This window comes from Cyprinodon variegatus, unplaced genomic scaffold, assembly GCF_000732505.1.
Source record: "Cyprinodon variegatus isolate N-32 unplaced genomic scaffold, C_variegatus-1.0 Scaffold276, whole genome shotgun sequence".
In the NCBI taxonomy this organism is placed as follows: domain Eukaryota; kingdom Metazoa; phylum Chordata; class Actinopteri; order Cyprinodontiformes; family Cyprinodontidae; genus Cyprinodon; species Cyprinodon variegatus.
The window spans coordinates 195870-214930 of record NW_015150729.1 but is presented as its reverse complement, the minus strand read 5'-3'; the positions used below and the strand labels follow the sequence as shown (position 1 = coordinate 214930).

The 19061-nt window shown below is 35.7% G+C and overlaps 2 protein-coding genes across 2 annotated transcripts in view; one reads left to right on the top strand and one right to left on the bottom strand.

The window, feature by feature from the left end:
- The window catches only part of LOC107089987 (delta-1-pyrroline-5-carboxylate synthase-like), a 25459-nt gene extending 17841 nt beyond the window's left edge, over positions 1–7618 (bottom strand). The window contains exons 1-8 of the mRNA XM_015383081.1: positions 7517–7618; positions 7288–7374; positions 6153–6304; positions 5841–5990; positions 5663–5767; positions 5420–5572; positions 3525–3615; positions 2720–2844 (exon numbers count right to left, since the gene is read on the bottom strand). Of these exons, the coding sequence (XP_015238567.1) occupies positions 2720–2844; positions 3525–3615; positions 5420–5572; positions 5663–5767; positions 5841–5990; positions 6153–6304; positions 7288–7357 (846 nt within the window). The 5' untranslated portion in view covers positions 7358–7374; positions 7517–7618. The remainder of the gene's footprint in view (positions 1–2719; positions 2845–3524; positions 3616–5419; positions 5573–5662; positions 5768–5840; positions 5991–6152; positions 6305–7287; positions 7375–7516) is intronic.
- A 4572-nt stretch (positions 7619–12190) lies between these two features.
- On the top strand, positions 12191–15447 carry pnmt (phenylethanolamine N-methyltransferase). The gene is made up of 3 exons (XM_015383092.1): positions 12191–12420; positions 12661–12871; positions 14375–15447. Exons 1-3 carry the CDS (start codon positions 12246–12248, stop codon positions 14811–14813), a joined length of 825 nt encoding a protein of 274 aa, XP_015238578.1. The 5' UTR covers positions 12191–12245; the 3' UTR covers positions 14814–15447.
- The last annotated feature ends 3614 nt before the right edge of the window (positions 15448–19061 follow it).

The window sequence follows — 19061 nt, the reverse complement described above, 5'->3', positions numbered from 1 at the left end:
AAATATATATATATATATATATATATATATATATATATATATATCCTCATATCTCTCTTCAACTCTTGTTCTCCAAGATGAGGCACCACTTAATTTTGAAAGGCTGTGCATTAAGGTGATTTTACAAAAAAATAAAACTCAATCATTGGTCATCTATAGACCTCTAAATTCTCCTTTTGATCTTGTTGAAAATATACTTACAGTTTTGTTTTTTGCTTAAACGTGAAAAAATTCTTTTGGGCGACATTAACGTCATCTGGTTACTGTATCTCCATCTTCAGTCAGTTAGTGTAATATCTTTAATAGCGCAAATTTTACTCAATTTATTAATGAATCTAAAAGGATCAACTCTCAGTCTAAATCTTTACTTGACTGGGTTTAGTTACTCACTCTGATAGATTTTCAGAATCCAGTATTTTGTCTGATTGCTTCAGTCATCATTGTATTATTTATGGCCGATAAAAGAAGAAAATCCCTCGTTTGCCTCCATGGTTCATTACAGTTCGTAAAGCTAAATCTTTTAATTAAGATAATTATATTAATGACTTGTTTGACATCAAATGGAATAGACTGTGTTTAATAACCTGCATTATTGATGGATGGCGCTATTTTTATGATGAGTCTCTGAAAGTTATTAATAAACATGCAGCTGTTATAGTGATTAAAGTTAAAGGTCATCATCTTTGCTGAGTGAATGGGGAGCTATTGTATTTTTGCACTTTTCTCATTCTTCTCAATGATCTTGTTTAGTATTCTCCCCATGTTCCCTAAAACCCCATCATGTGCTAGTTGCATCTCATTTAAAAAGTCAGTCCAGATGTTGTCAAGCATGCCATTAGTGATCTGTCACTAAGTGCGAGCGATGGTCTTAATGGTACTAAGGCCAAATTTATTAAGCTTGCATCTGACGTTCTCTCATTTCCTTTGGCCCATCTGTTTAATTTATCTTTTTCTACTTCTGAAGTGTTTTATAAAGGTGGTGACCAAAGATATGAATAATTATAGACCACTTTCAATTATTAACAGTATTGTTAAAGTCTTTGAAAATATTAATCTTAATCAATCATTTGATTCTATATATATGGCCAAAATAGTTTGCCCCCATTACAATCTGGATTTTGAATTGATTTCTCTATATTTTAAATTCACTGAGGATCTTTATTTCTGGCTTTGAAAATAATTTTTTTACTGGTGTCCTTTTTTTGAGCTCACTAAGGCATTTGACTTGGTTGATCACGATCGGCTTTTAGATAAATTACCCTCATTTGGCCTCAACAGATGAATTCATAACTGCATCATCGTCAGCAGTGTCTACTTTAAAGGCAGTCATTTTGATTTTTGCATAATAAGAAGAGGTGTGCCCCAGAGTTCCTCTTTTATTTTCAGTTTTTATTGATGACCCTTCCTCTTGCCTGCATGGACTATAATATTTACCTACATGCTGATGATATTTTTAGTTTTCTAGCATAACTGACTTTCAGCATTTTCTCAAAAGGACTTTGACACAGTACAAATATGGTTTCAGTCCCACAAGCTGCTACTTAAATAAAACAAAATCTCTTTCAATGTTATTTCTGAAGACAAAGTCTGTGCCAACTGTCTGGACTCCTCACCTATTGTACCAGTTTAGCAGTTTAAATATTTAGGTCTGTGGCTTGACTCTTCAATTTCCTTTACTTCTCATATTCCTTCTGTCTAATAAAGTTGCATATCATTTGAAGGCACTTTATCCGTCAATTGTTTTGCTCTCTCATTAAGAAAAATAATTGTCACTCAGTTTTTTCTCCCTATTCCTGATTACAGTGATGTAATTTATGAAAAAACACTACTGATACACTAATATCCAACCTCATAATGGTATATATGTAACAGTCTATGCAGGTTTATTCTCTGTTGTCCTTTCAGAACTCACTAATATCTGCTGCTATTAACAGCTACCTTGGCTCACTCCATCCTCCAGACTACAATTTCATTGGAAATTATCTTTTAATACATTTAAATGTATTAATCTTATTTACCCTGAATATTTAAAGCAATTCTTTATTCAGTTTTCCTCTATATATAGGCTTCTTCATTCTATTTAAAATGCCTGATTGTTGTCTTGAGGTATGGGCCAATTGGTGGCGCAGAGTCCCTTGCCTTCTTAGGGTCTTGGGGATTAGCTTATTCTACTGGGGGACGTCAATGCCAAAATGGGATACAACAGTTATACCTGGACAGTGTTTAAAGTGGGAGTGGGGAGCTGCTGACCTTGGCTAAGGACATTGATTAATAATCTGTCAAGCTCCTCAACGCTGTTATGCCTTCCCTGGTGGAATGAGAAGAACGGGTGCTTCAAGGGAAACATGTGCATCACCCTGACTGAAAATACCAAGCTGGTAAAAAAAACTCTACTGTGGCAAGATGAGATCTACCCTAAGTACCTTATGTCTATGAAAGTTGATGTGCGGTCGTGGTTTAGACGCCATGTCAACATCAAGAGGTACTCGTGGACAGAGCACCGGTACTGGCAGAGCATTTATCCTTCACAAGAAGAGGTCCCATAGTTCCATATGTAAAGAACCAGTCCAGGATAAAGTAAAAAATGAACATACATGTGCTTTTATTTTGATAGTTAGATAGATCATAAGAGAAACTAATACATTTAAAAACAACTTTAAAACATCTTTATCCGTCAAGGATTTAATGCTAATAATTTTTTAAGAGCGTTCTAACAAACCTTAGCTTCCATGCCTCCAATCCCAACTCTAGACTTTGTACCGTAGGTGATGGACTGCTGGTCTCCAAGGTAGAAGATGTCAATAAGTTTGGCATCGTCTGTTCCAGGTGGGCTGCTGTACAGACCTAAAAATATAAACAAAATCTTGATACATCTATATTCTCATATTACACAAACAGTTGTTTAAGATATAACATTAGCAACATTAAAGACATCTTGTGAATACATAAATCTGAGCCAGATTGGGAACAAAAGCCCCCTGTTTTAATGAAGGCACTAGTAAAGTTTAATTAGAGAAATTTTGCCAAAAAAAATGGAATTAAATGTTTTCACACTTTACCTAAATACAAATGTTCACCTTACTATACTTTACGGAAATATTAGAGAGAAAATGGGATGTGCGCTGCTGGAAGATTAATTTTTTCACCAGTCCTTTGCAATACCAAAAAAAACTCTTCTTCATTTATTGGCCTGTGCTCTAACCACAGTTGAAAAAGAATCCACCCCCACAGCATGATGCTGCCACCACCAGATTGAATGGCGTGATTGTTTGGCTTTTGTTGGTCACCTGTTAGGCCAGCCACATTTGCTGTTTCCTGACATTTATAGGAGAAAAGAGTGATAAACCATAGTAACCTGTTTATGTTCTGGTCAGCTGCCGTGTTTATTACTCAATAAATTAGCTATATCAGTGTGAAGTTAAACTTTAGAACCAGACTTGAAAATAACGACTTTTGGAGATGCTTTGCGAAGACAGATTTGTCATATTTAACTGCAATCCAAAATATTGTGGAAACATCCATACCTTCAACATCAGACAGCGCTATGAGCAGGTCAGCCTTCATTTCCACAGCCAGCCGTGCTGCCAGACTGTCATTGTCCTTTATGCTGATGACCTAAGGATGGCCAAAATTAACAAAAAAGGGGTTTACCAGACTGAAAATCATCCTTTTTTTCTGATAATAGACCTAGATCCTTGCGTCTTTGCAGCACGCCTACTTTTATGTCAATAAAAACTCAAATGTATATTATATATAATAAGAAACTATGAAAATAATAAGTTAGATGACATGAGAATGATATTTCTGAATAGAACTACTTTACTGGTGAGAGTGTGATAAATAGTTTCTGACTACATATTGCTATAAACGTCTTGCCGTAATAAATTTGCTAATTTCTCCCAATCCTGATGTGTACACGTTGCAGATCCCAATGAAAAACATTTTCTATGGCAAAAAATTGTGTTCGTTTCTGACATGTTTTGTTGCCCAGAACAAAAATTGTCACACTGTCACTCCTAAAAGCGATGGCTAAAATCTCTCCTGCATAGTAAATGAAGTAATTTCTCTGAAATGTTCTTTTAAATCCTTTTTTTGGGGGGGTTGTGTAACATTTTTTTACTTGTTGTTTTTTACACAATTACATTTTTTAAGAGATAAGGATGTCCAACTTTTTTCATCTTGTCTAGACAAGTTACGGTATGCCTCCTTCGTCTCCCTCATGTAAAATGTTCTAGAGCCGCCACTGAGATAAAATCATATTTTTAAAACGCTTAATAAGACACTCAACAATTAACAGTAATCTTGGCTTCTTCAGTCCCCAACTTGTGCCCAGTTCTGCATTGTAATCAAATCCATCTTTGCTGGTGAAAATTCTGTCATCCAGGTCATACTCATTCCAAAAAAGTTGAAAAAGTTTAAAATAATAAAATCCACTGGACATTGTTTTCCAAGTTTCACTTCCCATCCAGGAAGCTTTCTCAATTTAAAATGTTTGGATTAGAGTTCAGTCCTAAGCTTTATAGAGAAGCCCATATAAGCCTTTTTTTGGCTTAGAAAATATGCACATTAAACCAGAAGAACAGGTCCACTTCTTAGTAATGGGGAGTCATTGATGCCTTTGTTTGCCACATTATTGTTGGCCTGGCTGACTAGGCGGGATGTCTTGGACCCCTGCATGGTGATGAGGATTGAGATGATAGTGGGAAGCGATCAACTCTATCTCTGCGTTTTTGAGAGCTGAAATCTGAGTCCACCCCCTCTGTTTAAGGTTGTTTTTTCTCTCTTTGTCACAGTCTTGGTTCTGTTTTGAGTATTCAGTATTACTTTGCTCCATGTTTTCTAGTTTTATTGGTTTAATTCTTATTTTGTTGTGTTTTCTGGTTATATTTCAGTTTTCAGGTTTTTATTTGTTGCCCTCTGTTGCCCTCTTGTGTTCTCCTTTCCAGTCTGCTCTGTTCACACCTGCTCCCAATCTGCTTGTTAGTCCTCTCTTTGTTCAGTCTCCCATAAATACACTCCTTGTGCAGTTCCTTGTCAAACTTCCTCTAACTGCATTTCACTGTGTCCTACTCTTCATGATTGTTTTCCCCTGAAGTCTCCATGGTTTCTGGTTGTTTTACCTTTTTTTCATGCTTGATTTTTGGATTTTTGGATTCCAGCCTCAGTTGTCTATTTGCCTTTAATTAAATCCACAAGAAACTCACCTCTGCCTCCCTGACTCTGCATTTGGGTCCTCAAACCACAACCAAACCATGACATTCTTAACATAAATGGCTTCTTTCACACCCCTTTCAAACCAACTGTCTTCTTTGTCCAAAGTGTGAACCATATAAAACTTGGAACTCAATGCTAATACAGACATTTTGAATTGATAAATTATTGAATGTACAGCCCCCAGTTTTGCTGTCAGTACATTTACCCCCTGCAGGTCACTGTTGGGTTCTGGAGGAGCTACCACTGCATCATTTGTGTTGATAATGGGCACAATGTTCATGCAGAGTAACTCCTGCAGTGTGCTGTTCAGGTTCTGCCTCTTCTTATCATTCTGAAAGTCGAGATTTGTCACCAGGACCTGACAAAACATGTAATAAAAGTTAAGTAAGAAAGAGTTATATAGATAGACTTACATTTATGAATCAAGCTGTTAAATTTCCATGAGTACCTGTGCAGTGCAGATGCTGTACTGAGTGAACATGGCTTCATACAGGGCCATCAGGCCACTCTGTCCAGCTGCAGCACAGGCACGGGCGTCAAGCACTGGAACAGACTGCAGCACAGATGACATCCGTTAGACCATGTTGTCAATCTTTTCTCCACAATGTTTGCAGCTTTTTCCTTACCATCTCTTTATGTTGACTATTTCCAGAATGCAGCGCCTGTCGGACACTTTGGGACAACAGGATCTCATGTCTTAACCTCTGTTTTCCAAAGGCCACAGCACCGCTGGTTACAATCATCATCTCCCTGCCTTGATTCTGAAGCATAGCCACCTAAACAGCAGCACAGATTTCAAATCAGAGAAGTCATTGAGATTTTCCGTCTTACGCTATATACAGTATATCATTAATTAAATTCCCTGAATGGGATTTCTAGTAACAATTAAGAGTTGTTTTTTCAGTACCTAAATGTGGATTTCGTAAATTGAGCCTCACCTGCTCCACAATAGAAGCCAGCCGCCCCAGAGCCAGACCACATTCATCTCCACGAGTTACCACAGCACTTCCCAATTTAACTACAATCCTTTTTGCCTTACGTAGTTCACTGCGATGTGCAAAGGAGCTGGCATGGACTAAATTATTGTACTCTGTATTCAATGAGAAAATGTAATGTTTTATGAGTTATACATAAAAATACTTTTAATTTTATCTATAAACTGTATCACTGTTGATATAAATTAAACTCCAAACTTATATCTCTATCAGTCTTCAATTGTAAATATCAATTTACCCCATATTACAACTTTATTTTTCAACATTTTCTTTACTTGATCCTTGAAATATGAACGTTTAACTGTGATGCATCACTGATTTCTCTGAGTGAGGTTAAGAGTTTAAAGCCGTTCTTATCCATGGTAAATGGATAATAATGGCTTTTAGACTGCCATATCAGCAGTGCAAAAGCAGACAGAAAGCCTTTGCTGACACCTCTTTCTGCATCAATGAGGCGCCTGAGCAGAGGGGGGCAGGGACCAGGAACAAGCAATACTTTATAGAACGGAGATAGTCAAAATATTTTGGAAGGGACAAAATCCTTTAAAAAGTTATAAGAGTGTAATAATTTCAATTTAACCAACAGTGAAGTAGTCTATGTTTCCCTCTTTATGAAGAAAAACATCTGTTTGTATCTTCAAATAAAACATAGATCACTTGTTTAACTACATTTTGGAAAATACAGAGAGGTATGCAAATTAGACAATATTATTTAAGTGATGTTTTAAACTTCTAATGATTTATCTGAGATGTCTCACATGACTACATAAACTATACAGTATAAAACTCATAAGTAGGTTTATGAAATCAATAAATCTACCTCCTGGGACTACAGTAAAAGATAATCTACATTATTATCTCTAAAATAATATTTTTCAGATTTTCATTTTATAATTTATATATAGTTCTCATATATCTGGAATAAATTATAGTATCTTTTAAGAAATTATTGAAATTACCAGGTAATTCTTTTTTTTTTTGTATGGTGTTTAATATTTTTACTGTGTGAGTTATCTGACGTCAAGTTTGACTTAGTAAACAGAGGACTGCAACATTAGACACGGTTTTGTAGCCTTGCCTTGTTTCAGATGTTTGGAGAGAAACTGGAATCTCTGTGTTGGGATTTTTGAGCACTTATGTAGCAGCATGTTCAGCTCCCATTTACCTGAGAAGAAAAAGCATATAAAAAGTAATAAAAACAACACATTTGCATGTTAAATGATAAAATATAAGCTGTATTAAAATTGCATTACACTTAAAATGCTGTTTGAGGAATATGATATAAATAAATAGATGTTTATTCTTACTTTAAGCTTGTGACGTAAAATGTCTGTTCCTGGTAGAATCTTCTATAAAATCTTCTATGACCATTTTATTATCTCTTCATCACAGACAGGCTGTGAACAGCAGTGGGGAGCTCCACGTGTCGGTGACTCCTCCCTTCACAATAAAAGCTGCTGATGAAGCTATCTAAAGCAGATCTTACAAAGGTTCTCCTCTTCTTTGTTTATCAAATTGTCGTGATAAAAATGCTTGATATAAATGAGCAATGGCACAGATAGTTTTATTTACTGTGGGTAAGCCTCTAACTGCTTATAACAGAACTACAATACAAAATGTCTGTGTTACAGTCAGAAAATGCATTTTACCAACAAGGTCATCGGTTCAGGTAGGTTTAAAAAAGCTACCACAGCAAAATAAAAATAAAAAATAAGAAACAGCAATGCAGAATTTATATATTTTAGAAAAGAGCATAACACAATGCTGATTTAGAGTAAAAAGAAAAAAATGCTAAATGCTGTGCTATTGCAAGGCTAAACGTTGTCTGTCTATGTAACTTGATAGGAAGGGAACCAGTTTATCCTGCAAAGTGCCTGGAGATAACATTTCTTGTTGTCTCTTGTTATCTTAATTGGTGCAATATAAATAAACTTTATTAGATTGGAGTAATGTCATTCAGACTCAATTAAGGTTTTCTGGTCAATATAACTTTTAATGGGTTGGTGTGTACAGGAAGAAGTAGAACCACAAAATATTAAATTCCCTTTTATGGAGATTTTAATTTGTTTCTTCTCTTTGTTTTTGATTCAATCTTTGAAGTGAGTTACTGTTTCTATGCACCATACAGTAACTTACTGAAGTATTCACAGCCCTCAATAATTTTTCAAATTTTGAGATGTTGCATCTTCAAGTTTACAGTGTATTTTAAATAAAATGGCAAAAGGCAGAGATAAGAATATAGAAAGTTTTTAGAGTAAATTCCAAAAACCATGTTGCCTTTACACAAATATGTCTTATTAAAAACAGCTTTTTTATTTCCATTAAACTCATTGTAAACTCTTCTGTCAGGTTCTCAAAAGACAACAATTACTGCACTCTATTATGTAGAGATGTGGAGACTCGATTATGTACTCCACAAATCTGAATTTTATTTTTAAAAAAATACAAGAGGAGGATGACTGAAGTTTAATTTGCATTTTAAGCAAGTGATACAGTGAAAACATACACTATACAGTATATTATCCTGAACTAACCATCCCTGTGAATAAATAGTCAGATGTGAAGAGGTGACTTTGTAGAGAATATTAGAGGGAGTAGAGAAATGCAGATTAGATGGTGCTTTTCTCCCTTCACTCTTCCTGTTATTTTTATCGAATAAAACAACAGGAAGTTTGCAAATATACTAAAATAAGAACCTTAAGTGTTTTCCGATTACTTAAAACCTGAGTCAGAAAGTAAGTCAGTGTTTGTTTGTTTTTTTGTTTTGTTTTTTACACTTTTACCTGCCTGTATTGTTTTGAACTAGTTTTTCTTCCAAAAGGACAATTATGTTCCCTGATTTGAAACAAACTGGAGCCCAGAAACCTCAGCCTCATAATCCTGATTAGTTCTAAAAACGGTCACCTTTCATTTCCTCTGTGTGACAACAAAGAAGTCCAATTGATCAAAGTTTCATGTGTACCTGCACCATCCTGCTGTGGCTACATGAAAAGTAACCCGTAGGAGAGTTGACTGACACGGCTGACCCCCCCCTCCATTGCCTCTAGGACCACAGATAACTAAATTGGGTCCACTGGCTCTGGTTAAATGTGTGTTATTCCATTATATGAGCCCTGCTCCCTTTTTCTGCTCCTGCTTTTACCCTTTATCTGTTCTTCTGTGATCCTCTTTGCTCTTTTATCTCTTCATCTCACTCATGGGAAGGAACCGTCCTGCACCTTTCTCCTGCCTCTTTCTAATCTACTTACTAGTTGACAAGGGTTTGTTTCCGTGCAGCTGTGCATGCAGCCATGTTGTGTGTTGCTGCAAAAAAGTTTACGCGCAAGTTTGTCTTTTTAAAATGCTGATTAGTTTGTTGTTGTTTTTTTGCTTTTTATATCTCTTCATAGCTGGTTTAGAATAACACAGTTCATTTATTTGTTATTACTAATTCATATATTCATGCACATCATTATCTGTTTCTTATCCCTCTGAATCTAATACGATCCTCCAAGTGCCAATACAGTCAGCATTACAGCGGAGAAGCCTTCATTTTCTGAGTCATTATACTTATTAATTCCCTTTTTGCAGTCGAAATATAGAATAACATTTTGGTTTACACATGCAACAATTAAGTTACACTTGTGTTAGTGATCAGTGAGAGGCTAGTTTCCAGAACAATTATAACTTAGAGCTTGAGAAAATCACTTAAATAAAACTAATCAACAGTCAAAATGTCAGATGGCTTTTTGTTTGTTTATGTAAATGTATTTAGCTTCAAAAGCAGACATTGGTCTTGTGTTTTAAGATGCAAACTCTACGATGCAGACTTAAATAAATTCATACAACCTTTTTACGATTTGACCTAAAAAATGTGTTTCCATCTATTTGATATAATTTTGTCTGGATATTTGTTTTGTTTTGTTTTTTTAGAAATTATAAAGACCAGTTACTTTCTCTGCTCCAAAACTGTCTTTGTAAAAGTGTTCAGATCCAGGAGAATCCTCTGCTATTTTTTGAGGTACTCCTGCCCCTGTAGCACCTATTTTTGTGCAACGCAGGACCAATACAGTAAAAAAAAAAAAAAAAAAACACACAAAAAAACTCACAGCAACATGCTTTCATCTCCATGCTTGACAGTTACAGAATTCACAGGTTTAAAAGTCTTATTGTAATGGTTTTGAAAGTTCTTGGTTGGGAGTACAGGGGCAATATAGGATCCCACAAGGATTCCACAATGTGACTGAAAAGCAGTGATGCAGTTGTTGACACCAGAAGTGGTGAAGAAATTATGATTTTCCTGTTCAAATTGGGTCAATTCCGCTATTAAGATCAATCAAAATTGATACTGATGGGTTAAACGAACGTTATGTGGTCAATGTCTGTCTGTCTGTCTGTCTGTCTGTCTGTCCTATATGTGTAATGCATGGGATGTTGGATGTTAGATTTCACTGTGCATAATGCATTTTTTAAATGAACTAGAGTTGTTCTTCTGATATAATATTAATATGATTTAGGTTTTTATATGATTTGGAAGGAGCTCTTAGGACAAAACAGAAAGGTAAAGAATATATTCAAGCCTGGATTTTGTTGGGTTTTTTCGACCTATACAAATTGCGTTTCCTCTTAGATTCATAGTTTGTGTCACCTGGCTGAGCATTAGAGTTTGGTTGTTCAACTGAAAATATCAAAACTAGTTTTTGAATAAACAAATTGGGTCATATTAAATCCTCTAAACATCATATCTGTTAAAAATGTGCTCATTCTGGGCTGCATAGTGATACAGATTGTAGCACTTGGTCTGTGTCTTTCTGCATTGAGTTTGCATGTCCCCCACCTGCAGGTGAGGGTGCTCTCCTTGTTCTCCCACTTCATCCCGCGGTCCAAAACATGCCTACAAGTTTAACTGGTGTCTCTTAGTGGCTCTTATGTAAGAGTGTATTTGCATGGTTCTGTGTCTACCTGTTGCCCTGCAAAAGACTGGGGACCTGTCCAGGGTGTACCCTGCCTTACACCAATAGACCACTGAGAATGTACAGTACCAGACTCTGACAGACAAGCAATAACAGATGGATGTTTTTATTCCATTAAAGGTATAGTGAAAAATTTTTGTGAATTTTTGAAAAGCCCTTTCCACTTTTAAAAAACATGCACATGCACAACCTTGTACCCGCTTCAGAGAGGGAACGTGTATTAAAAGTGTACAAGGGCATGCAGGAGCCCATTTCTCCTCGTGCACACTCTGTTTAAAAGTTGTCGTTTGCTTCGCTCACACAAGCTTACTTTCCAAAAGAAGATGTGCAATTTTTCCACTAAGTCAGAATCACCATCGGTAAGTGAAAATGGGGACGAGCACGTAGGACGGCCTTACGTAAACCTATCACCAGAATGATTGACAATTAGGAGGACCAATTATTTTGATGATCCACCCGGAAAAAGAACATCCTCAGAATCAGAGTGCATTTGGTCCTAGTCTTAATTAGAGTTAAATTAACTCTTTCCATAGTGTATATGTTACTCCAGCTGGGGCTTTGATAACTCCAAAAGAGTCAATGAACTTTGATGCGTTTCTAACTCTGCAGAATTTACTGTGTATCCTCTTTTTTTTTTTTTTTTTTTTTGCTTTAAAGGATACACACTGTTTGGTGGTGACAAATGTAGTATGGAGAACATATACTTCCCTTTACACACATTACTATGATATAGGATGTCTCACTAAGAAAGAGATGAAGCATATTTCTCAAAAATGTTTCTTTTAGACTTCAATGAAGGACCTGAAAGGCTATGAGAGTAATGCATTAATGGGTACAGTGTTGGAGGAAAGCCCTTGATGGTATCAGTGCTGCAGGACAGAAAACAGAGCAAGTGAGCAAATGCTATCAGACAACATGAGCCAAAAGAAAAACAGGATCGCTATCTCTGCAAGAGTTGCCCAAAGCACATATGGACACATAATAGCATAGATGCACTGACTCACACAGGTATATAAGTCAACTTTCGAGCAGCAGCAGCACACCTGAACACCGACTAACTGCAGCTAAGGAGCTAAGACAGAAGATGATGGAAGAAAAGGGAAAAGAGAATGGCATTGCAGCCATGGCAGCCTGTTACCAGAAATTTGATCCTGCTGCATATCTGCAATACAACTACACTCCACCACGGGCAGATTTTTCTAGAAAAGACAGCATTGTGCCTTGGAAACTGGCCTGTCTACACAGAGCTTTTACTGAAGGTAATATGTGTATCATTAGGTAATTTCCATTATAAAGATGGGTTACCAGCATACCCATAGCCTTTGTATACATTTTATAGTGTATTATTGCACAATTATAAAAACATTTTGTCTGACTTTTTCTTGGCATTAGAAGTTGGGTAAATCTGACCTAAAATTATGTCACTTTTTTACAGCAGAAGCAGAAGATCTCTCTCCTGTTAGTTCTCTGATTTTTTTTCTCCCCCATATTTCTACCAGGGGATGTGAGTGGTGAGCTCCTCGTGGACATCGGCTCAGGCCCCACCCTCTACCAGGTGATGAGTGGCTGTGAAGTTTTTAACAAACTGATCCTGACAGATTTCTTGGAGATCAACCGACAGGAGCTGAGGCGCTGGCTCCGCGACGAGGGAGGATGCAGCCTAGACTGGACCCCTTACTTAGAGCATGCATGCAAGCTGGAGGGCCGACGGTATGAAAAACACTACTACAAACAACTGTGACTTGATTAAAGAAATTATACCTGTTCAGCCTTTATGCAGTTCAGATATTTTACAATACAGTGTATATTTGCCAGGAGCCGGATTTGGCCTGCCATGGCAAATTCTCCAGCCCTCAAGACCCCAAAGGCATATGTTTGATTAAAATGTACAAGGTGGTTTAAACTGCTTAACATATGGGTGTAAAGTTATAATACTAGAACACAGTGAAAAAAATAATGCTTTCGTTTCTTACATCTACTTAAGCATATTTAGTTACTTTAACACAATCATTAGATGTTGGTACGTCATAAGACATGAAACAAACTAAATATACTTAAGAAGATGAAAAAAAAGGATGCAATGCCCTGTTTGTTAATTAAATGTTTGAGTTCCATTTATACAACTGCAATTGGCCCTTTTAAAAAAATTCTAAACACTAAGTGACCCAATATAAACATTAGTTTGACACTCCTGCCTTAAAGCCTATATGTGACAAACTGAAACAAAATAGGGCATAATAGTAAAAGGCAAGGACAGGTAGATAAATAAAACTAAGAAAGTGTGCCATGCACATCTGTTCTATCAGTGCAACCACTCTCTGTCGAAGTCTCCTTCTTGGTTTATTAAGCTGAATTAATTGTGTAATTAAAACTCAACTATAAATCTAAAGTGTGGTGGAAGGCTAACACTCCTTGGTGATGCATAGTGTTGGCTGCATGATGGCACTAAGCTTTCTTAAGCAGAGCAAATGAAAGGTAAGCTAGTAAGAGCAGATGGGTTAAAGTTATCGAGCAAACCTAGAAGAAAACCTGCAAGTGGCAATAAAAGACTTAAGCCTGGGGTGGATGTTCATGTTTCAGCAGAAATAATACCATAAGAGGAATAGTGGAGTCCCAAGATGTCCAAATCTGGTAGAAACAAACTGTAACTACAGTACATCCTATTGCCTTAGTCTCTGGGCAAATCCAGTGTTTTTTAATCCATGTAAATTTTTTTTTTTTTGCCATTTTAGAAACGTTCATTTCTTTGAGTCAAACTAATAAAACAAATCAAAGTAGAAAACTTAGGGAGGAAGTTTCAACTTGACAAAATATGGCAAAAGAAAATCATCCTCACAGCGGGCTGCTTCCACCTCCATGAGTAAGTATGAGGAGGACCAAGTTTAGATGCAGTGATGTGATACTTTTTGATGTTTAACACAGGTCTCAAATAACAGTGCTAAAGAGCCACTTTCCTAGAACTTCCATATCGAGCCACAGACCTATGTACCTGAATAAATGGCTAAATAACTTTCTAGTACGGAGTCAACTTGCAGAGAATCCTTCTAATAATTCCTCAAACTTAATTTCCAAAATCACATTGGGAGATATTGTATATGATGAATGTATATGTTATATCCATATATAACATATACATTCATTATATATAAAAATACTTAAGCAGGATACTTGATGTTTTGCATGACTCTTTATTCCCCTGTGCTGTTTTTCCAGGCCCTCAGCTTGGCCAGAGAAAGCAAGCCGGATGCGTCGTGTCATCACAGATATCCTCCCTGTTGATGTGCACTGCTCTCAGCCCATCGCCGCTGAAAGCCTTCCTGTAGCTGGGGCCGACTGTCTGGTGTCCTGCTTCTGCCTGGAAAGCGTTAGCCCCGACCTCCCTGCCTTCACCAGGGCACTGGGTCATATTGGGAAGCTGCTACGTCCTGGTGGCCACCTTATGCTAATTGGTGCCCTTGGAGAGAGTTATTATTTTGGTGGTCCTGGGGTAAGAATCCCTGTGGTACCCCTAAATGAAGCCCAGGTCTGTGATAGCTTAAAGGAAAGTGGTTATACCCTGATCAGGCTTGAAGTCTACACTCTGCCTCAGGATATGCAGGTTGGAGTTGATGATGTGACGGGGGTGTTTTTTGCAAAGGCAAAGAAGGATTAATTAAGGTAATTGCATGAATGCAGCTACACTGTCATGATATCAGTTATCGGGAAAGTATAGATGCTTTGGAAGATATTTTATATTTACTTTTGCTGGCGTGAAAAGTCTAAATTTTATCTTAAATCATTGTCACAATTATACCATTATATCAGAAGGAAGAAAATCCTCAACAGTCAAAGAAAATAAATGTTTTTTGTTGTATTTTTCTAAACCAGAAGATAATGAGAATCAATTTAGCTATTAAAGAAGGAATAAAAGAGTTTAATAAGCTAAATATTTTTATGCCTCTCACTGTGAGGATCAATGGTTAAAGACTGACCCCTGCTGGTGAAATATTACTACTTCATTTTTAAAATTGTAAACCTTGACAGGAAGCTCACCCCACAAAGATTTGAATGAAGCCATTTAGACGTGCTGTGTCATTTATTAACAATGCTCTATAGGCTAAAGTTGCTTCTATCTGTCTGTACCAATGTTACCCTTGTAAAAATGAAAAAGTCAGTTCTGTTTTTCACATAAATATGTTTCCTGTGTATTCAGATATAGAGAAAGCTTACATTTACATGAAAAGCCTTTAAAATATATATTAAATTCAATGCAAAAATAAAGGTGATATGTAATACTTCTCTTTGTGAGGAAATTCATTTGCATCTCTAACATGTACTGATGTTTAATTAAATATATTGACTATCAGCTGTTGCTTTATGGTCACTTCTTTAATCATAATCAAGTAGATTACTAAGTGTGTTCGTCTGAGTCTGTCTGAAGGATAGTGTGTTTATATATCATCAGTCAGAATATAACGATCCTAAAGTTCTGGAAACATAAAAGGCAGCTGGACTTCAAATCACTTCTCTGTGATATGTTTTAGGCCCCATTGGTAACTCTTTCAGAAATGTTCATTTCCAGACAACACTTGGGCCCCTAATGGGAGATAGACATAAAATCTTTGGCCTATGTTTTAAAAAACTAAACTTTTATATACCATGAAACTTTAAAAAGCCATAAATTGTCAAATATAATCAGACACAGATTTAATATCAGGCACGGAGTCATATACATTAATCTGGGTTTAATGAACAGATCTGTCAGGATAATTCTTTAATAAATTACTTTATTTCTGACCATAATTCTCACTCTTGTACTGTGCCTGTCCCTATTAGGGGTTCAATTCACTTCAGTTTTATATATATATATATATATATGTCGTGAATTCGCATAAATGCAGAATGGGGCAGAACTACAGTGCTTGTATTATTGGACCATAGCACAGCATCTGACACTGTTGTTCACTCAATTTTATTAGAGTGCCTCTGAAACTGGGTTGGACTTTCTTTTGGAGCACTGACCTGGTTTTAATTCCACTTTTTTGCCTCAGTAGGTAACTTTAAATCAGAGGCTATAAAAATAACCTGTGGTGATCTCCCAAGGGTCCATCTTAGAGCCCCTTCTATTCAACATTTACAAGCCCCCTCTAAGTCAGAAGTTAATAAATAGAAGTTATAATAACTATGACTTTGAATCCATTCAAGTGCTCATGACTCATAGAAGAGATTATTGCATGGATGTCCCAAAATTTTCTTTTCTTCAGTTGAATCGAAACACAACTAATGGTTTTTGGACCAAAAGAAAAGCTTTCAAAAGTAAGCACGAACAAAAAAAAAAAAATAAAGACCAAAATCTGGGTGGTCTCAGACCTGAACCTTCAAAGAAACATAACAACAGAAAAAAGTCAGTCTTCTGTCACCTATGTTAGTTACTGCATCCATCTTTCGTATAATTGTTTACTGGTGTCTGCACTGGTTTGCATAAAAGTCCATTTGAGTGCTAAAGTTGATCCAGAATGCTTTAACAGTTGTTTAGTTCTATCAGTGTTTACTTCTTATGTTTCTCTTATTAGGAATTTACATCCAGAAAACTGTAAAAGCGCTGAAAACCCTCAGCCGCTTTAAATCATGATTAAAAATATCTTTTGACTGTTCTATTTGAACATTATTTTATTACGTTTTTAGTCAAACTTTCCTTTTTAATAAATAATTTTGTCTTTTTTATATAACCCTTAAATATTCACTTTTATTCTCTATTTATACTGCCTCTATGCCACAACAATGTACTTTTTTTTTTTATGCACGGCACTGTGTATTGTCTTTCAACTGAAAAGTGCTATACAAAATTATTCTTGCTTTTCCTTACATTGGACTTGCCTTGCCTATTATAGTTTATTTATCGTTACTTATTTGCCTCATGGGTTTCAATTTTCAGTCATACACTGGAATATATTTCGGGATCATTAGGCAAGATATTCACAGGGCTGTACTTTTTCCCTGTTTATTTGATACTTCTACTCCAACATGCCTTTGAATATCCTCAGTCATCCAGGTCATGGCAACCATAAAACAGGCAAGTTTTTCTGTAAATATTTCCACACCTATTAAGGAGTCTTACTCAGTTAGTTGTGGTAGGCCATTTGAATCATGATGTGTTTGCTTGCATAACCTCTTAGAAATTATTTGCTCGACCGAGTTATGGATTCTTAGAACTTGAAAATGCGATCCTCCCCCTCTATTCAGTGATTAGCTTTTTTTCTTTTAACAACAAAAAAATCTTTAGGATTAAGAAATATAAATTTTTTCTTCTAATTGTGTCACATTTAATGCCACACAAATTCATATTACCCGGTATAAGCTATTTTTCAAGCAATTTTATATTATTAAGTCCTTCATTTATTTCTGTATGCATTTTTTAATTATGTCAATTATGTGGTTCCTGTTACAGATGGCAATGAATTAATCTCTTTCCTATAAATTCTGCATACAATACCTCATATGACAATTTGAAAACATTTTTTGAAAATTTCTGCAAATGTATTAATCATATAAAACACAAAGTTCCATACAGATTCCCATTTTCATATCATATCATTTTCATTCGTATTCACAGCTTTTACCCAATACTGTGTAGATCCAGTTTTGGCTGCAAATACAGCCTCAAGTCTTTGATCCCACAAGCTCAGCTCACCTACAGTACCTTAAGACAGTTTGCTCTATTCTTCTTTGCAGTACATCTCAATCCCCATTAGGTAGGATTAGAAACAATTAGGCAAAGCCATTCATATATTTCCTGATACACAATTGGATGAAATCTTTACTCAATCTTGACCACTCCTGGGTATTGTTATAACTTAAATAAACTGAACAGAGTTATTGTCTGCAATTAAATTTAATACAAGAAATATTTTTTACCTAGCATTTTTTTATTTCTTTATTCAAGAAATAAAAAATTTTATCAGAGTTTCACAGAAACAATCTACTGTTGTTGTTTTTTTTTTTTTTTTAACAAAGAATAAATGCATCAGATTAGTTACATACAAACTAATAAGTGACTACAAATTCTTTACAGGTTATTAGTTTAATCATGTAGGATTTCCATCACATACCAGCTGTAAAAATATGCTTTCCAGACCAAATCACATTTATTCTAATCACCATGTTAATAAAGCTAAAAAAAGAAATTTTGTAGTAGATAAACGTTGCAGCATTAGCATGACTAGTTGAATAAGTCTTCATAATGATTATTCTAGCATCTGTTTTCTACCTCTTTCTTTCATCAACTTTGTGTGCAAACATACATCAAGGCTTTTCAGCTCCTGAGTAAAATTTTGGATAATCTGTGACCATAACTAGAGCATGTCTTTCAATGATTAATTCTATTTGATGTAAATGTTTATATCTTAACGGCACTTCAGGGTTGTTTTGGAACAATATGTTTGATTTTTTTTTTACATTAGTAGACCTTTGCTTTTCACAATCCTCAGACTGTCTTGAACTTTCATTTATCTTTTTATGTGTGAACATTGGATAGGTCTGGTTTCAAAACAATTTCATCTAGCCTTCTTTATGGCATAGTATAACCCAAAAAAAGCATTTACTCTGTCTTGTACAGCGGATGTTCAAGTTTTAGTTTGTTCCTTTGTATCTAAGATAAGTTCTAGAGAGTCATAAGGTTTTAACAGACAGCTTTTTCTTTGTCAGGGTTAGAACAGATACAGATTTCTGTTTTTGACACAAGTCTTTCACTTTAACTGTTCTCAATTTTGCAAGAAATAAAACTATAGTATGGATGTTGCCTGAGCGATGATCACCAACATCTAAAATAAAACGTTTCATTTTCTTTTTTTTTTTAGGCAGAAGTAAATAAGTTGTTTCTATCTACAGTATAATGTATAGTCCGGACAGTAAAAAATAACAG